Source organism: Herpailurus yagouaroundi, unplaced genomic scaffold (genome assembly GCF_014898765.1).
Source record: "Herpailurus yagouaroundi ecotype Mexico unplaced genomic scaffold, PumYag 162, whole genome shotgun sequence".
NCBI lineage: Eukaryota > Metazoa > Chordata > Mammalia > Carnivora > Felidae > Herpailurus > Herpailurus yagouaroundi.
Window position 1 is genome coordinate 7,922,591 of NW_024412403.1, and position 19,253 is coordinate 7,941,843.

Here is a 19,253-nt window from a genome sequence, read left to right on the forward strand (position 1 = left end):
CGTCCTATCCACAGCTATGTTCTTATTCAGATAAATGTTTTCGCAACAAACCGCGTTTCTCCTTTAACCCAGGAGAAAACGTAGTTACCGCAGAGAAAATGCACTGCGGACCCAAAGGCACAGAATGAAAGCCTGGGGAAAGAAAGTGCTGATGAAACTTTTAGAAAGCTTTAAAATCATTGGCCGAAAAAGTAATTTCATACAGTGGTTGATGTGTTTACTGGCAGTATCATTTCCGAATTTCCCCTTGCACTCAGATTCTAGAAGACTTTTCCTGATGCACTGTTAACTAACGACTGTACCAAGGCATGAGTCATGACGGCCGTCGGAAAGGAAACAACCACGAGCCAAAACTGCAGATGTTACGTGTTGAGGCAGAAACCAGATAAAACGTGTAACACACAGAAAGACGGAGAACATTTCCCCACACCTTTTTTTAACCTGGGCATCAAATCAACCCTCAGAATATAACGCACGCATCCTTACCAACCAAAACCAGAAGTTTCATTCTTCAGCTCTGAAATTCGAGTAACAATTTAGAGAGTTCACTCAAAATTCTTGCCCCAAATGTAAGGAGAGTACCTGCTAGGAAAGTGCTGGCAGGCACGTAGCACATACATCGTTCCGTTCAACTTGAGAACAACCCTATAAATTGCGTATCGTGATCACCATTTCGTCAATGTGGATACTCGGGCTCGATGAATCTGGATAGTATATTTGGTCTACCCAGGCTGCCATAACAGAAGACCAGAGTGCGGGGCGGGGCTGGAGGTTTAAGATCAAGATGCTGGCAGGATTAGTGTCTGGCCGCCTCGCGTGGGTTGGAAGACCTCTCTTCTTGGTTTGCAGATGGCCACCTTCTCATTGTGTCTTCACATGGCCTTTCCTCTGTGTGCACACCCCTGGTGTCTCTTCCTCTTCTTATAGGGACCGGTCCTATCAGGGTGCCTCCCTTATGACTTCATTTAATGTTAGTTATCTCTAAAGGCTCTATCTCCAAATACAGTCACAATGGGAGTTAGATCTTCAGTATAGATTGGGGTGGGGTGGGGGGCACACTTCAGCCCATGACAGCACGCCCAAGAGCCTGCAACGGCTGGGGGGCAGAATCAAGACTGTCTGAATTCAAACATTTCTTTATCCAGCGTGTGCTGGAGGCCATGTGACGCCATCTCAGATAAGAGTGGGAAGGCATCCCACGGAGGGGCTGGCTCTTAGAACTTGCTGGTAGGGAGACAGTTTCACAGCAGTAAGCTCTGTCCCGGTGGGAAGGGTGAGGAGGTACCCACACAAGCTAGATGGCAGGGCACAGGAGTCCAGGTCAACCAAAGGCCCACCCAGAGACGCCAAATGAAAATGGCTTCATCTATTCTGGTAATAACTACACGAATGCCGTGTACTGTACACAGTGTGGTTTCCGTGACCCCCAAAGAACCAGAATTTCATTCAACTTTTCTTTTCTTTCCTCCAAACCACCAGCTAACGTCCTGGAGGGCGACTCCATGGACCAGGATGTTGAGAGCCCTGTGGCCATTCACCAGCCAAAGTTGCCTAAGCAGGCCAGGGACGACCTGCCAAGACACATCAGCCGAGACCGGACCAAAAGGAAAATCCAGAGGTACGTGCGGAAAGATGGAAAGTGCAACGTCCATCATGGCAACGTGAGGGAGACCTATCGCTACCTGACCGACATCTTCACCACCTTAGTGGATCTCAAGTGGAGATTCAACCTGTTGATCTTCGTCATGGTTTACACAGTGACTTGGCTCTTTTTTGGGATGATCTGGTGGCTCATCGCATACATCCGAGGAGATATGGACCACATAGAGGACCCCTCGTGGACTCCCTGTGTCACCAACCTCAACGGGTTCGTCTCTGCTTTTTTATTTTCGATAGAGACAGAAACCACCATCGGTTATGGCTACCGGGTCATCACAGACAAGTGCCCAGAGGGAATTATTCTCCTCTTAATTCAATCTGTGCTGGGGTCCATCGTCAATGCATTCATGGTGGGATGCATGTTTGTAAAAATATCACAACCCAAGAAGAGGGCAGAGACCCTGGTTTTTTCCACCCACGCGGTGATCTCCATGCGGGATGGAAAACTGTGCCTGATGTTCCGAGTAGGGGATCTTAGGAATTCCCACATCGTAGAGGCTTCCATCCGAGCCAAGTTGATCAAATCCAAACAGACCTCAGAGGGTGAGTTCATCCCCTTGAACCAAACAGATATCAATGTAGGGTATTACACCGGGGATGACCGCCTATTTCTGGTGTCGCCACTCATCATCAGCCACGAAATCAACCAACAGAGTCCTTTCTGGGAGATCTCCAAAGCCCAGCTGCCCAAAGAGGAGCTAGAAATTGTGGTCATCCTAGAAGGAATGGTGGAGGCTACAGGTAAGACGTGTTCCGTGCTGGGGCATCTGTGGGATCCACGCTCTTTGTGAGCTGGCCCTGACTTATTTATGATGAAACAGGAAAAACTGAACCTCCCTCACTATCGATCGCATCCCCTTGTTTCATGACATAGTATATATACCTCTGTGTCCTCTAACCTCGCGTAGCCACCAAGAAGTCTAACCATTTAGCTTTTTAAAAGCTTTTGGAGAATAAACTAATAAGTAATTTTTCGAAAGCACTATGTACTATATTTTAAATTTCCAGGTGTTTCTGTAAGTTAAAATCTCATCTGTCTCTGAAGCGCTTTTAAATGGCTCTAAACCATTACCTGATTTAAATACTTGAGGTGAGGGGCGCCTGGGTGGCGCAGTCGGTTAAGCGTCCGACTTCAGCCAGGTCACGATCTCGCGGTCCATGAGTTCGAGCCCCGCGTCGGGCTCTGGGCTGATGGCTCGGAGCCTGGAGCCTGTTTCCGATTCTGTGTCTCCCTCTCTCTCTGCCCCTCCCCCGTTCATGCTCTGTCTCTCTCTGTCCCAAAAATAAATAAACGTTGAAAAATTAAAAAAAAAAAAAATACTTGAGGTGATTTAACAGCAAGCCAAGAGGAAAATGTTTAGCCTTTCAAAGGAAGGCTGACAAATTGCTTTAATAAAAGTGCAATTACACCCCTTCTTTGAGAGCCATTTGCAAGACCCGGGGCCCTGGCTGTTCTTTGATACCAAGTGACAGCTGGGTGTCTTTCTGTGTACTCTACCTGCTGAACCCCCAGCTGATACAATTACTGCAGTAAATAATCCTAACAGGAAAGGGGAAAAAAATTGAAGATCCGTTCATCACAATCCCATTGACCCTTCTGCTGTTAATGGCTGATCATTGACGCGTTCTCGGGAAAACGATCTGTTCTCAAAATAGCGAAATGGTCTGTCTTTATTGAAGTCTTCACTCATATCTGAGTTTGGCACGTGTTATACATCCCAGCAGCAAAGCAGGCCCTGCCTACGTTTATCAGTAACATTGCACAAAATAGAGCCAGACATTCTGACTTAAGCTAAGAATAGCGCCCCACTATAAAGTATAAACCCGAATCCAAATGCATTATTTTCTTTCCTGTTCTTCGGAGTTATCGACAGTAGCCTTAAAATCCTCTTTAGATGGGCAAGCTGCATTTCTGTGCTTTGAAGTCTGCAGCCTGCGGGTCTGGGTTCATTTCTATAATCTGAAAATGCGCGGCCAACAGCCTGGCCCCAGATTCTTTTTCCACCCATAACCTGAGCTCAGTCATCCCTTGAAAGCCGTCGGTCCCATGTTTCTGCTTCCCTGTACCCAACAGCAGGCAAGATCATTACCTCTAACTAACTTCTCTTGGAGCGGTGGAAACTTTCGCCGTCGGTTTTTTAAACGCAGCCAGCAATGAAAATGTGAGTAAAAGTCTTTGCGTGGGGCTCAACGGTAGGACTGTGCTCCTTTCCGTAGAACAAAAGGAACACGGACCAGATTCGAAACTGGCTTTACAGAATAACAAAATAATTCACGTGAAATACTAAGAACCGCACATGTGAACGGGTTATCTGCACCTTGAGCCTGACTCTCCCCGAGTACTCATGAGGCAAGGCTGTGTGGGGGGAGGAGGAAGAAGGGGGGGGGGGGGGGGAGGGGGGGAAACAATCCAAAGCAGGAGCCCGGTCATTTTCTCGCCGACCAGAAACTTCTCCCACCTCGGCTCAGCACGGGGACTCTGGATCCCCCTAGTGGTGACCACTGCCATACAGCCGCTGGCAGCATAAACCGACCACTCGTGATGTAGCCTTTATATCAGATTCCTCCTTACAAACCCTCCCGGTAGGACATGAGGGAGGGGAGTGGACAAGCCTTCTTATCGCTGCGTCTTTGAGCTCAAGGAGCAAAAGCCACTGAGATGTCCCCTCTGGTGACTGGTGCTAATCAGAGCCGCAAACTGCAGGAGCTCAGCTTCAGGTTCCCTCAGGCCAAAGCCCGATCTTGAGCAAAGTAAATGAATCCAGAATGAGCAAATTATCTTTGTAATGTCCCCGAGTTGGAATTCTCCCTGGGGCAGACTCTGTCTTTCTGATGGCAGCTTGTGATGAGTGAGACTTTCTAAAGGGAAGAACAACGTTTTCTTGGTAATTAACAGTGATACTCGCCTCTGAACCGTCAGCAGCCTCTCTTCCTGCTTTTCTTAGAGAAAACTTGGTGGTTGCCAGCATAACAAAAATCAAAACACTTATCGCTGCTCCTGGGGAAAGGCAACTGCTCCTAATTTAAAAACATAAAATAAAGTTTTCTAATTTCTGTTATGAGGAGGGAAGAATGTTCTAGAGAGTTCTGGGTTTGTCTAGAAGCTGGCTATGTCCTGATCTTTTCCTAACGGGATTCATACAGTTCAATACTTCCAGCACATCTGATCTCTGAAGCTTCAGCAGGATACTTTTTCTGTGTGAATGAAATGCACAAATGGAATTTGTGGGTATTAAACAGACCCGTGAGGGATGGGAAGAATGCTTCAAGGAGTCAAAGCCACAGGAAAAAAAATAAAATAAAATAAGCGTGAACCAAATGCACACCAAGGAAAACAAATTCACAAGGATCTAATTATTCATTACAGGGCTAGATGGGAAGTCAGGAGCCTTGAAAACGGCAAGCTGACCCAACATGATTTCCGCTTTATTCATGCCTTCTTTCAAAAATGACTTAGTTGACCTCAAACCACTGTCGGTGATCCCAGTTAGCAGGCATCTTCCAAGGATGAGCCCCACGCTGCAACATCACCACAGTGCTCTCCTCCTTTCACACACGTTGTGGGTACACAGTGATTCCAATATGGTGTTTTCTGGAAATCTGAGCTATCCTGCAGTAAGCCGAGTATCCACTGGGTCCTTTGGTCTGCTGAGCACCCGGGGCCAGAACACGCCAGTTGGTCTTCTGTGGATGCATTACATTCTCTACTGCAGCCAGCCTGCTTTGCCCCATCACTCAGAGTTAGGCTCGATTTTAGAAAACGAAAAGTAAGCTCCTTGAAGACAGGACGTGATCTTGCCCAACGTTGATGCCCTGCAGGTCCTAGCCCGAGTCCCCCACTCGATAAGTCCCCTAGCCTCATAAAAGACAGACTCACACCCACCAAAGACAGACCCACATCCTCGGTGGGTGGCTCGCGGCCGGTCCAGCCCAGGGTCAGAGGGATGTGCACCGTGACCTCTCGAGAACCTTTCAGTCATGTGATTCTATTTTTGAAAACGAATCAAACCCTGGAAAATTCTGACACCAGCCACCCAGACATCTGGGAACTGGCCGTGGCTCATCCTGCAAATATATTTTTAAAGGGGGCCCTTTATGTTCCTGACACATGGGCAATTTTGAGATAGTGATGTTTACAAAAGGGTTCACAGCTACGTAAACAAACTTGCTCAGCAGCTGTGGCAAATGTGCTTTAAAATAGTAAAGCGTTCACATAGACTGTTATTTATAGAGGGCAAATTGGCCTGGAGGCTAGATGACAGCTACACAGAGCTGGGCCTGTTGCCAGCCAGCTCCCCACTAGAGCCTCTCTGATTGATGAACTTCCATATTTACCCCCCAACGATTATGCAACTCTGACAAGCAGTCCTTTCCAACACCTCAGCAAATGTGCCTGGTTAGCTGGGATGAATCCCCATTAAGCTTTTTTTTGTTGTTGATACAGAAATCATAAAACTTCGACAAGAGTAGACCAAAAAGGATAATTAACTCTCATATACCCATCATTCGATTTCTAGGATTGTCAATTCACAGCCAAACTTGTTCCATTCTAGACCACCACTCCCTAACCGCCCCCCCCGGCCTCGGATCTTTTTCTCTACAACTCCTTCCTGTGTGTTTCTAAAAGGCAAGGGCTCGCACATACAACCGAAACACGGTGGTGACACCTAACATACCTAAAATCGTTAGTGATCATTCCTTAAGATCCAATATTCGGGTGTTCCAACTTCTAATTGTCCCACAGATGTCTTTTTTTATTGTTTTCAAAGCTGCTCGTTTGAAGCGGGATCCAAAGAGAGGCTAGCACGCTGTGACCGCTTAGGATCTCGTGAAAGCCTCTTAATCCAGGAGCTCCACCTCCGTCTCTTGGGGGGTGTTTTTCTTTCAAGTTTTTCTCAAAGAAGGGAACTTCTGAAAGATTTAAATAATGCACAAAAAACTGGGGAAAGTGGAGGATGGAAGGCAGCCGACTCAGTGGAGGTACACTGACACGGGACCGATGAGGACACAGGGCTGACAGCCCCGCAGCTGCCGGCTGTAGGAGGAGAGGGAGTGGGCATCCTAAACCCGAGAACGCAAACCGGAAGCAGGAAACCGGAAGGGGGGGGCGAATCGGAAGTAGTTGCCGTCTTTCACCACAGGAAAACTCAGTGCCGTCTCTAGAATAACGTGTAGGCGGAAAGGGTTTTGTCGGTAAATCACGTGACAGATCACAGGATTTTTGAGTTGGAAGGGATCTTCACCAACTCTTACTTTACAGAGGAAGTGGAAGCCTGACTAGTGCCTGGGCCCAGGTCAAATAGCCCCTGGCAGAGTAGGACCTTGAAACCCAGGATGGCCGATGTCACCCAGCCTCCACGTCCAGTGCTCTTTGCGTGGCGAATGCTGCTGGTTCATGAGGATTCAAGAGAGAAGTGTGCCCCAAAAAGAAGTGTCAAAGCAGGCTGCCCTCTCTCTTCCCCTCCCATTGGTTCCTCTTTTTCTTTAAGGTTACTGTTGGTCTCTACTGTTACCGATTCGCTTTAAAACTCTCGATGCATTCACATGAATTTTTAACAACCATGTATTCCGATGAAATGTGCTGCAAAGAGTTCTGAAATCTAAATTAAGTAAGCAATGTCTACACAAATACCCCTGGAAGAGTATGATGTTCTGTCAGAGCCGATTTCCAAATACCATTTTTCTTTGCTGTGATCAAAATGCCACTTCACTGTAATAGAGGAGACTATGAGATCACAGATTTTGAAAAGGTGGCATTTCGCAGATAAGATGGTTGAGTGTTAGCACTACAGTACTCTTAAGCTATTTCTGGTAACGATATTTCATACCCATTACATTTTTCAAGTCTTATTTTCTCCTCTTGATAAGTTTCTGCTGATCCCTCTATTGGCAAGTCATTATCTCAGGATTTACCGCTTTTCTCTTAGGAGTTACAACCCCAGCTACCCAACCTGGGAAAAGAATTAATTGAGGTGATCTGAAATGTTAAGAACGCGGGTGAAAACCTCTTGGTAAATCTATATAAGGAGGAATGCAAAAAATTTCAAGGACACATGAATTTATTTTTCCTAGGTAGAAATCTACCATTCATCAACATCAAGAAATCCAACTACGCTTTCTTCCGTGAGCGTTAGGTTCAAGTGATTTATTCAGGGCTTCCTTCCAAAATGTCTACCTCGATATGATATATCCCAGGAGTGTCATTGGCTGGCTAAAAACTGATGATAACTGCTTCCCCCAAATATGGTAAACATTTTGTGATCTTCAGCAGTTTGGGAACACTGTGTTCTGATTCATCACATGTCCTAACAATCTGAGACTGGATACTGTAGACCGCACACAGGGTTTTAAGCTTTTCCACAACTCCTCTAAAAGGAAGAATATCGTAACTCTGTTAAACAGTATCACTTTGTTAAATACACTGGGGAAAGCCATGTAAGTTGTTCACGCACACACGCACACTGAGCCAAACACCCAGAGGTGCTTCTTCTCCAGTTAAGCACGCCCTTGCTTTTCTGTCCTACACCAGTCCACCTGCAAATTCTGTTTGTTATGCGAATCATTTAGTATGCCTCTTTTCTAAGAGCAATCTCTCTCAGCTACAGCCAAGCTTGTGTTTCTTCAGTCATTTATAGGGTCGGACCATCCTGGGCTCAAGCCACAGTTACGCCATTCACTGGCTTCCTTAGTCTCTCTATGCCTCGAGATTTCTTCCACGCTAACGTTGAAGCAGTAACGGTACCTACCTCACAGGTGATCTTTCGACTTCTGGTTTTGTGAGAGCGGATCATTTCTTTCCCCGTAGACTGCACAGGTGAAAGGCCATATAGAACAAAACTTTGCGAGGGTGGGAAGCCTGGCAGTCCAAAGGGCCAATGCCGGAGAGTGGCTCCATTGGTTTTAGGGGCCTTGCCACGGATGCCTCGACAGAATAACAAATGACCCTCTGAAGCCCCTCTGCACAGTCAAAACGGCAAATGGTAACTTAGGATAGCCAAGCCAGTTCAAGAAATGCATACTCACAACTGAGAGTAAATGCCAGCCTGGCCTCTGCCCCAGTTACTTACCGTGAATTACAAATCGATGGGCTGTGAATTAATGTGGATCACTGGACTCTGAAAAGACTTTGCATTCCTATTGATAGTAACATTTCATCATTATAATTTCTGCCCAAAGTGAACATGAATATAGATTATGCTCAGGTCTTCTAAGGCAACGGCTCCGTGAGGACAAGACCAATAGTCTGCCTCTGAAAACAGTATTTCTGTGTTCCCAGTTCTCCTCCTAGGTTTCCCATAACAACTCTAAGGTATCCGTTGACATCCCAACTTGAAGAATGTAGTTTTGTGCTGGTAACTCAACTAAATTATATTTACTTGCATAATAAGTCCTTAGAGATACTTCTGCCTTAAACTATAGATACGTTTCAACAAAGCAGACAGTCAGTTGACCCCTAAATGACACGGGGGTTAGGGACACTGAGCACCCCCCATGCAATTGAAAACCCATGGATAACTTCAACTCCCCAAAACTGAGCTACTGATGGCCTCCTGTTGACCAGAAGCCTGACCAATAACAGTCGACTAACACGTATTTTGTATGTTATATGTGACATATACTATATTCTTAAAATAAAGTAAACTAGAAAAAAGGAAATGTTAAGAAAATCACAAGGAAGAGAAAATATATTTACAGTACCATATTGTCAAACAATCCACGTATGAGGGGACCCGCATAGTTCGGACCTGTGTTTTCAAGGGCCAAATGTAAATAGTAATTTCTGTATAATCAACTTTGTTGTTCTCTATTTATTAAGAAAGAATGATAGAGATACCGTAGCAGTCTGCCCCCTGTAAGTTATGCTTCAGTAGCAAACAACCCTAAGGGCTTAAAACACATGGGTTTACTTCTCATTCACGTTCCACATAAGTTACAGCTCGGTCCACCTCTGGTTTACTCCAGGATGCCGACCGAAGGAGCAGGCCCTAGGGAGGACGTGTGGTTCTCATGGAGGGGAGAAGAAAGAAATGGCAGGACACCTCACTTCTACTCATCATGTATTAGTCATACCTAGCAAGTCACATGGCAGCGATTGATATCCATGGAATGGGGAAATAGATTTGCTTCACAGGACATGGAACAAGCAAACGAGAACAGAATAATACAATCCACCCCAGATAACCAAGTGGTTTTGAAAACCACTGGTCTGAGTTAAAGTCATTAGTGTTGTTCACCAAATATGTCCGGCCCTCATTCCTGCCAGACACATGTTAGGATCACATCTCCCCGTTCCTGTTGGGCATGGCCCTGTGGTACACATTCCTCCAGAAGTCTACGCATAAGCCATGCATATCGCTTTGGTGGAAAATGCTCCCTTCCGCTCGTACGGTCCCCAGAGCCCACGTCACAGCAGAGCCTCCATCATCCCGGACCGGAGACTGGCTTTGAAGGGAAGACCCTGCCAAGTCGCTCAGATCATATAGTACGACTGAGAGAAAGAGCCTCACGTTGTTGGTTACCATTGGGTTAAGCCACTGAAATGTGAGTTGTTTACTAGGACGGAGAAATCTAGCCTATCTTGTCTGATACAAAATGTCACACAGGGGCGCCTGGGTGGCTCAGTCTGTTGGGCGTCCGACTTCGGCCCAGGTCATGATCTCGCGGTCCGTGAGTTCGAGCCCCGTGTCGGGCTCTGTGCTGACAGCTCAGAGCCTGGAGCCTGTTTCAGATTCTGTGTCTCCCTCTCTCTCTGACCTTCCCCCATTGATGCTCTGTCTCTCTCTGTCTCAAAAATGAATAAACGTTAAAAAAATTTAAAAAAAAAACCAAAAAACAAAAAACAAAATGTCACACTAACATTTTGACAAATTGGCTGTCGCATTGCTACTGGCTAGTCTAGACTGGCCCTGAAATGAATCGGTAGCTAGCTACTCTGCAGAACCCCCTCTCCCTCCTTTAAGTCCCATCTTCGCAGGGTAAGCCTTTCAGTTCAGACAGGCTGACTTCAAACTCTGCCTCCACGCCTGACTGCTGGCGAAATTGGGCACATCTCCTTCCTTAACTTCACCAAACCTCTTTTTCCATTCTGGAACATGAGAATGTTCCTTAAACCTGCAACATGGCTCCACGAGCTAATACATGTAAGTCATTCATCATGGGACCTGATGCACAGTAAGTGCTCAATAAATTTACAGAGTGCCTCTGTAATTCTGTGACTCACACTATTTTCACCCGTCATTTCTGGAGTGCCTATCAGATGCTGATTACTTTAGTAGGTGCTCTGCACATAGATTATTTTCAACCTTCAAGACAATTCTGAAAGGTAGGTGTCCTCCTCATTTGACAGATGAGGGGTTGACTCTCGAGTGGGGGGCTAGGGAGCAACTTTCCCAAGATTACCCATCTGGTATGGTGAGAAAGCCAGGATCCAGTCTCAGAAACGCCCACCTCCCCAGTCTGTCTGCCCCACGCCTCTCTGGAGGAGACTTGGTGCACACAGCCACATTTTAAAGGAGCAGTTAGTGATTCAGTGTCACTAGCACACTGACAATTATGGCTCCATGATATATTCTCCTTTGATTACTTACTGGCTTTCGTTTGCCCATCAGGCTCCCCTTCCCCGACTGTAACCGACGGGAGCAATCTGATCTTCCATAACATTTAGCACTGAGTCTCTTGAAAGGACACTTACTGGCTCATACTCCAGGTTCCGCCCAGCTCAGTGTTATCAGGTGACCATGCCAGCTGATGCTCTGGGCCAACCCCCTCCAAAGCAGCCTGCTGCCATGCCAAGTATAACCCAAAGTGCAGTCAAGCAGCCGGCTCACAAACCCTGAGGGGAGGAAAAAATAATATTTAATATTGAAAGGGAAGGATCAACTTTGACTCTGAGCGCCCTGCCCGAAAGCATGATGATAAAAAGATTTAGGCTTTGACCAGCCTCATTAAACCTTGTTGGGGTTTCCATTTCATTGTGAAATGTCCAACAAGACTCTTTCTGGGGTTTGATGATGGTGATGACGGTTTTTCTCTGGGCACTGAGGTCATCCTTAGAAGGTTTCAAGTAAACATTTGCTGAGTAAATGGATTTGCTTTTACATTTTCGCAAGCATATTTTACATAGGGTGACTATTAATAGGACTCTGGGAAAGCCGGTGGATGAGAAGGAGTTAATGGGTGATGACATTGGAGGAGCACCCATGGTACAAGCACTGAGGGGACGAGGCTAAAGCTTGAGTCTAAAATGGATTAATGCCCTGTTCACACTGGCCCCAGATTAAGTGTGCTTAATTACAAGTCAGAGAGCTTACAACAGCAGTAAAGTATGAGTCCATTACTTCCTTGAGATCCTTGGTTTTCTATATCGTCTGTCTCACAAAACCAAGTTGGAAAAGTTGTCAAGCTTCAGAGGAACAAAAATGATGCCGGTCCGTGACTCTGGCAGAAGCTCTTAAGAATCCACAAGGTCCAAAAATGGGCGAGAAAGATTTCCAAACACCTCTGGGTCTTTCCAGCATAATTCCTTCGTGTTCACCCAGAGGCACCTCAGCATGTTCAGCCTGGCCTGAAGACCCTGTCGTCAACCCCCACAGCCAGGGAAAGAAAGAGGTCACACTCATTAAGCCAACAGAAGATGACTATATTTGGGAGGTAGGCAACCTGACTGGCCATGGACAGACCAGGCCAAGAGCAAGGAAGGGCAGGGATCCTTCCGGTACAACTTTGCGGCCTTCACTGCTATGGGGATCTGGCACAGAGTCACCCCCTACGTTTGGTGGATGAATTGACAAAAGCCTCCCCTGTGGCTGGAAATACCCTTCTTGACTTTGAAGAAGCTACCTGAGGATGCCACGAGTTTCCACGTCAACAAAGCAAGGTGTCCTCTATCGCCATATTGAGGGGTAGAACGTCACCGTGGCATTTCTTCCCTTGAGTTCAACCCGATACCCGCTCAACCTGGTGGAAAGGGGGCATCTCGTGAGTAACGAGCATCCGTAATCTGGGAAGGCAGCAGTCCAGCAGACAGACAGAAAAGACATTAGATCAAAATGTGCCGTTGCTTTCACGGCATCCCACATTTGCGGCCCTAGGGTCTGTCCTTAGGATGAAACCAAATCTGTTGATGAATCCAAGGAGTGTGCATTTAAGTTCAAATGCTTAGTCTGTTCATGTTCTCATCCACCAAAATCATGATTTCTACTTCCTCCTTTCTCTTCAATCTCACACGACTTCTTCTTAGACAGCAACCTGGCTTCACACTAGGTTGAGAAAAGAGACGTAATCACAATGGATAAATGGTCCTCACTCGGCCACGTCTACCACCCTACCTGGGCCTTTAACCCTGTTTCTTCTTCCCTCTGAGCCCATTCTATCTGGAATCCTGTTGTCTATTTTCCCTCTGAGCCATTTCAGCCAGGCCCTTGGCTTTGATTACCATCTTTTTTTTTGCTTTGCATGTGACATCAAATTTCTGTCTCTGGCCCCAACCTCTCCCTGACGTTCTGCACTCAGAGATCTAGCTGCCTCTTGGCATCCCTATTGAGATGCCTAACAAGCCTGTACAACTAATGCGGCCAAAGCGGAAACTAAAGATTCTAGAATCCTCTATTATTTCTTCCCCTCTCCATCTTCCCCATGTCCATAAATGCCATCATCAATCATGCAGTGACTTACATCACAAACTGTAGCAGCATCCTTGATTCATCTCATCCCCTTACCATCTGGAAGTCCTTCCAAAATACGTCTGCGGCCATGGCTACCACCCCAGATCAGGTCGTCGTATTGTGGAGGGAAGAGCGTTCAACTGAGTCTCCCTGCTTCACTTGGACCATCCTACAAAACTCCATCTTGCCCATAGCGTCCAGAGTGCTTTTAATAAATGTAAACCAGAGCAAGACATCCCCATGCTTAAAGCGCTCCGACAGATTCCCACAGCGCTTGGAAAATCCAGATTCCTTGCCATGGTCCACAAGGTCCGTCTGGCCCGGCTCCAGCCTGCTTGTCTGCTTTTACCTCTAACCACTTTTCCATCTGACTCACCACGCTGCAACCGTTTGAGCTCTCCATTCTGAGCACAGAGAATCTTCCTCAGGGAGGTCTCCTCCAACCACCCAAGAGAAACCAGCTCCAGTCACTGTGCCTCCATCATGCTAGGTGGGACGTGTCACCAGCTGACATTCTCTTGTTATGTGTTTATTAACAATCAGAATGGAAGCTCCATGACAGCAGGGCCTTGTCCTGTCTTTGCTAGGCTCCCAGTACCAGGAACAGTGCCTGGACCATAGCAGGCACTGGCTAAATATGTAAGTGTCAGGGTAAACGAATGAAGGAACGAGTAAGATTCCTATATGATCACAAAGTGGTCTCTTAAACACTAGAGAAAGTCTAGAGTCATTTAAAATTGCCAAAAAAAAAAAAATCCATCTGGCTTGCCTAAAGCCTCTGCCTCCTGACATTGGGAATCACTCCAGGGACAAGCTCCTCAGTCTTCTTCAAGACTCCCTTCTACTCTCTGCCACTGAAAACTTTCAGTGGGTCCCCAGGGCTCTGTCCTGAGCTCTGATCACTTCCTTCTGCACATCCTCCCAGAGCAACCACTCCCTGCCTCTTGGAGTCAACTCCTGTCTGCTCCCTCGTCTATAGTCCACACTTTGAGGCATCAAACCACCAGTCTCCCAGTCGCCCGGGTCAGAAAGCTGGCTGTCGTCTTACAGTGTGCCTTCCCTTGGGCACTTCAGCTTTCTCACGCCCAACCATTTCCCCAAGTCCTGGACTGCTGCTAGCCCAGAGGGCACCTTTGTGCGAAAGAGGAAAAGCCATCCCTCCTCAAGACACTCTACTGCCATCTGCTGGGAAATTTGTGTAACAAATAAACAAGCTGATACTCAGATGTAATGAGCTGTCCAAGGTACATCCTTCACAACCATATGCGGCAGCCCCGGCTAAGCTGGCCCCTTCCATCTCTTCTTACCCGTCTGTAGCATCCGGAGGAGCTCTCCTTTCCAGCATCTAGGCCACCACACTGGTTCACAGCCCCACTCCCTCGCCCTGGACTATTAACCCGCCTGCACAGGAGTCTTGTTTTGGCAATCCCCCTCCTTACAATTGTCAGAAGAAACTTTGTAACCTACAAATAGCATCTTCTCACTCCCCAGTTCATTCTCAGCAGCTTCCCAGCAGTTGGAGAATAAAGCCCAATCTCCTCTGTATGTCTCAGTCGTGCACCTGCCCAGGTACTCTGTCACGTCCTCCGCTACATGCACCTGTGGCTGAAATTCCTGACCATGCCACACGTCATTTCGCCGCTGGCCTGCGCATATGCTGTGACATTCTCTCCATCTAGAATATGCTTCTCCATTTTTACCTTTCTGATAACTCCTACTCATCTACCGAATTTCCCTGCAAATGCTGCTTCCCGACATACATGAAACCTTAATGACTGCTTGGTTCTCCCTGTCTGCCTCCGCTACGCTTCCACATATTTCCATCACATCTACTGCATTGTGGGTGATTGACCACACGGCTGGGTGCCCCCGGCAGACTTTACATTTTTAGGGATAAATATTGTGCCTCCCCCCCCCCACCCCGTTCTCAACAACTAGCACAATTTGGCACATGGCAGGTGCTCAGTAAAAGGGATGAATACCTAAATGATTTTTTATTCTTTTATTTTAATTTTTTTTTAACAGGTATTTACTTTTGAAAGACAGAGAGACAGAAAGCACAAGCAGGGGAGGGGGAGAGAGAGAGGGCGACACAGGATCTGAAGCAGGCTCCAGGCTCTGAGCTGTCCACACAGAGCCCAACGCGGGGCTCGAACCCACGATCCGTGAGATCATGACCTGAGCTGAAGTCAGAGGCTTAACCGACGGAGCCACCCAGGCACCCCCATACATGATTTTTTTTTAATCAGGGTCTGGCCTTCCCAAATGTGTCTCAGGCTCTCCAGTACATTTCTTCTTCACCTGGTACCATGTTATCTCAACTCTACCAAGAGCCAAGGGCTACATCTGCCTTCCCTATGAGGCTGTTATATCATTTAATTTAAAAATTAAAGGGGCAGCTGGGTGGCTCAGTCGGTTAAACATCCAGCTTCGGCTCAGGTCGTAATCTCATGGTTCGTGAGTTCGAGCCCCACATCGGGCTCCGTGCCAACAGTGCAGAGCCTGGATGGGACCCCACTTTGAGTTCCCCACCCAACATTCAGCAGGCATCTTATAAACTCCGTCTGATACATAAATGCAGATAGTTTAAGGCAGAGACCCAAAAGGTAAACTTGTCCCAGAATTTGGTCTCATATTGCACAAGGGGCTCCGCCAAGTAGAAATACCCTTGATCCCCTTCTGAAAGTAGGTCTAGTCCAATGGAGACTCTTGGGCTCCCAGAGCAACCGTCCCCCCTGGCTTTCATGTCACCTCGTTCCACACACAGAGCGTTCCCTCTGTGATCGCCTGGTTCCGCTCACGAGCCTCCTCCCCTCTGCCAGGGGAACAGACAAGTGTCTCAGAAGAGCAAAGCATGGGAAAGGCTGGACCCTTTGCCCAAGTTTCCAGTCCATAAGGAAGGATCTCCCTACACAACCCTCGCTCGCCACGGTTATGAAGGGTGAGGGGCGATGCTAAATCAGGACACACCACCGCACCCCTGACACCTCCTAAGAGGCCTTTCTGAAGGCAAAAACTCAACAGGCAGGGCGTCTTAGGCTGAGGTGTATTCAGTCAGCAGGCAAGGATTTTCCAGAAACTTCCATGTGCGTGGCATGGCACAAAGTTAGAAGAACACAGTCCTGTCCTTAGGGAACTCACATTTTAGAGCAGGGGGTTGGCAAGATGTTTTCTGTTAAAAGGCCAGGGAGTAAATATTTTACACTTTGTGACACCTCTGTCACAATGACTCAACTCTGCTGCCATTGCATGAAAGCAGCCACAGGCAACAAGGCTAAACGTGAGCGTGGCTGTGTCCCAATCAAACTTGATTTATGGACACATAATTTTCAGGTGTCATAAAATATTCCTCTTCAGGGGTTTTTTTCCAGCCATTTAAAAATGTCAAAACCATGTTTAGCTCTCCCCGGCCCTAGCCATCGAGACAGACACAAACAAATCACAATACGATACAAAGTGGAATCATGGAAGCTAAAGGGAACATTTGAAGTGGGGGGGGGGGGGGGGGGCGGGAACGGTATCCATGGGCTCTGCTCGGGTGATCCCAGTCGGAACTGCCCTGCAGACCTGCTCCACGTCGTCCCCGTCGACCAGAGCGGCAGGCAGGACCCCTCCCTGGGAAAGGAGACGCGGCCACAACCCATGGGAAGATGAAATCAGTCACATCTGCCTCCCCCAGAATGAGAACACAAGAGGGGGCAGAGGTTTCTTGACCTCAGCGAGAGAGCTAAACCTGAACTTCTGTTCAAAAGCAGAGACGCGTCACTCAACGGTACTGTTAATAACATCATGCTTTAAAGGAAAAAAGAAAAAAGGACGTGAACGGTTTTGTCTCATGAGGGTGTGTGCCGACCCCCCTTTCTCTTTTTGCTCGTTCTGTTTTGCTCTGGGTGGAAAGTCCTCCCGCCACTTCAAGTTTTCTGACTCTTCTCAGGGCAACATGCATTTTTTTTGTTAACGTGTATTGTTTTTGAGAGAGAGAAGGTGCAAGCAGGGGAGGCCAGAGCGAGAGGGGGGGGGGCAGAGGCGGCAAAGCAAGCTCCACGCCGTCAGACTCACAAACTGTGAGATCGTGACCTGAGCCGAAGTCAGACACTTAACCGAGTGAGCCACCCAGGCGCCCCGTGGGCAAAATGTATTTTTAATACCATCAGTCCATCTGGAGGATGAAGGTTCTAAAGTCCGTTCCACCCTGAAGGAGACTCTTTTGGTCCAAACTCCACTCTGCCCCCAGCCCGCCCCCCGTTTTCTTTAAGAGATCGAGAGGGGGGGCGCCTGGGTGGCTCAGTCGGTTAAGCGGCCGACTTCAGCTCATCACGGTCCATGAGTTCGAGCCCCGCGTCGGGCTCTGTGCTGACAGCTCAGAGTCTGAAACCTGCTTCCGATTCTGTGTCTCCCTCTCTCTCTGACCCTCCCCCGTTCATGCTCTGTCTCTCTCTGTCTCAAAAATAAATACACATTAAAAAAAAATTTTAAGAGATCGAGAGGAACATACATTAATTAGCCATCAACAAAGACCCTCAACCTTTGCTATAAATTACACATCCACACAAGACAACCCTACACGCTATCAGGCAACCCTGAGACACAGTCTGGACAGAAAGGTGTCCTTCTCAATCTAGTCCAAAATGCCTCCGATCGTACAAAAGAGCTTGCTGACGAGACAGCCCACAAGTGAGATCACTCAACCTTTCCAGTGTCACCGACCAACCAAACGTGGCAGGGGTGAAGACCTCACACAGCCTGTATTTCTCTCTAACTGCAGGATTTTTGACCAAAATAATTGTACTCATCTCTTGAATCACAGTAGCGTTTAGGAACTTTCCTTGATAAAAAATTGTTTCGCCGGGGCACCAGGATGGCCCCGTCAGTTAAGCATCCAACTCTTGATCTCAGCTCGGGTCATGATCTCATGGTCTTGGGATTGAGCCCCGTGTCGAGCTCTGTGCTGACAGTGCGGAGCCTGCCTGGGATTCTCTCTCTCCCTCTCTCTGCCCCTCGCCCACTCACTCCCTCTCTCTCAAAAATAAATACACTTAAAAAATTGTTTTCCCTAGAATGGGTGTTCATTGGAAAATACACAGCGGGAAGCCTCGGGTTCTCTCCTGGCTCATATTTATTCTCTGTCTTTCCACACTGCCTTCTGTGGCTCCCTTTCCCCACCAGTCTGAATTCTCCATATGGTTCAAGGTCCAACAGGTGCCACCTCCTCCAAGAAGCCCTCCCATGATACAGCTGGCCCTGCATTCTCTCCTCTACTCAGGTCCTGTACTATTTCCTATTTTCCTGAGTGCTGTTACCTTCTCCCCAGTAGACTGTGAGCTACACTAATCTTCTGGTCTTCTCTCTCCTTTATCCCTTGGCCCCATGCTGAGCACATGAAGACCACAGTGCCTGTTTGCAACAACTCAGGGACCTGTCAGGGGACCTCTTGGCCTGCCCCTGTTGGTCTGAACCATGCCAAGGGTTCTGCGACAACTGTTGGGACAAGAAGTGGTTGTGAGTTCATTTACAGACATTGAACTTAGCTGACCCATTCCTCAGATTGATCCTGTTAGCCATGATCTATCACAAGTCAGGGTAGCAGAAACAGTCTTCCACATTTCACTGCATTTGCTTAATCATCCTCTCTAGATCTGGATGCAGATACCAACACAGGTGTGTGTGTGTGTGTGTGGGTGGGTGGGTGTGTGTATTGAAGATTCTTTTTAATCATTTGAAAGTCAGCTATACACATGACTCCACTTGACCCCTGTATTCTTCAGGGTATGTTTTGTAAATGTGAAGACAGCGTCAGAAAACCACAGGGTAGGGGGTGCCTGAGTGGCTCAGTTAGATGGGCGTCCGACTTCGGCTCAGGTCATGATCTTAGGGCTTGTGAGTTCGAGCCCCACATCGGGCTCTGTGCTACCAGCTCAGAGCCTGAAACCT

General features: G+C 47.5%; 1 protein-coding gene across 1 annotated transcript in view; it reads left to right on the forward strand.

Annotated features, from left to right (window-relative positions):
• KCNJ6 (potassium inwardly rectifying channel subfamily J member 6) overlaps window positions 1–19,253 on the forward strand; it is a 264,898-nt gene that overhangs the window by 190,668 nt on the left and 54,977 nt on the right. The window contains exon 3 of the mRNA XM_040483926.1: window positions 1,480–2,400. Within this exon, the coding sequence (XP_040339860.1) occupies window positions 1,480–2,400 (921 nt within the window). The remainder of the gene's footprint in view (window positions 1–1,479; window positions 2,401–19,253) is intronic.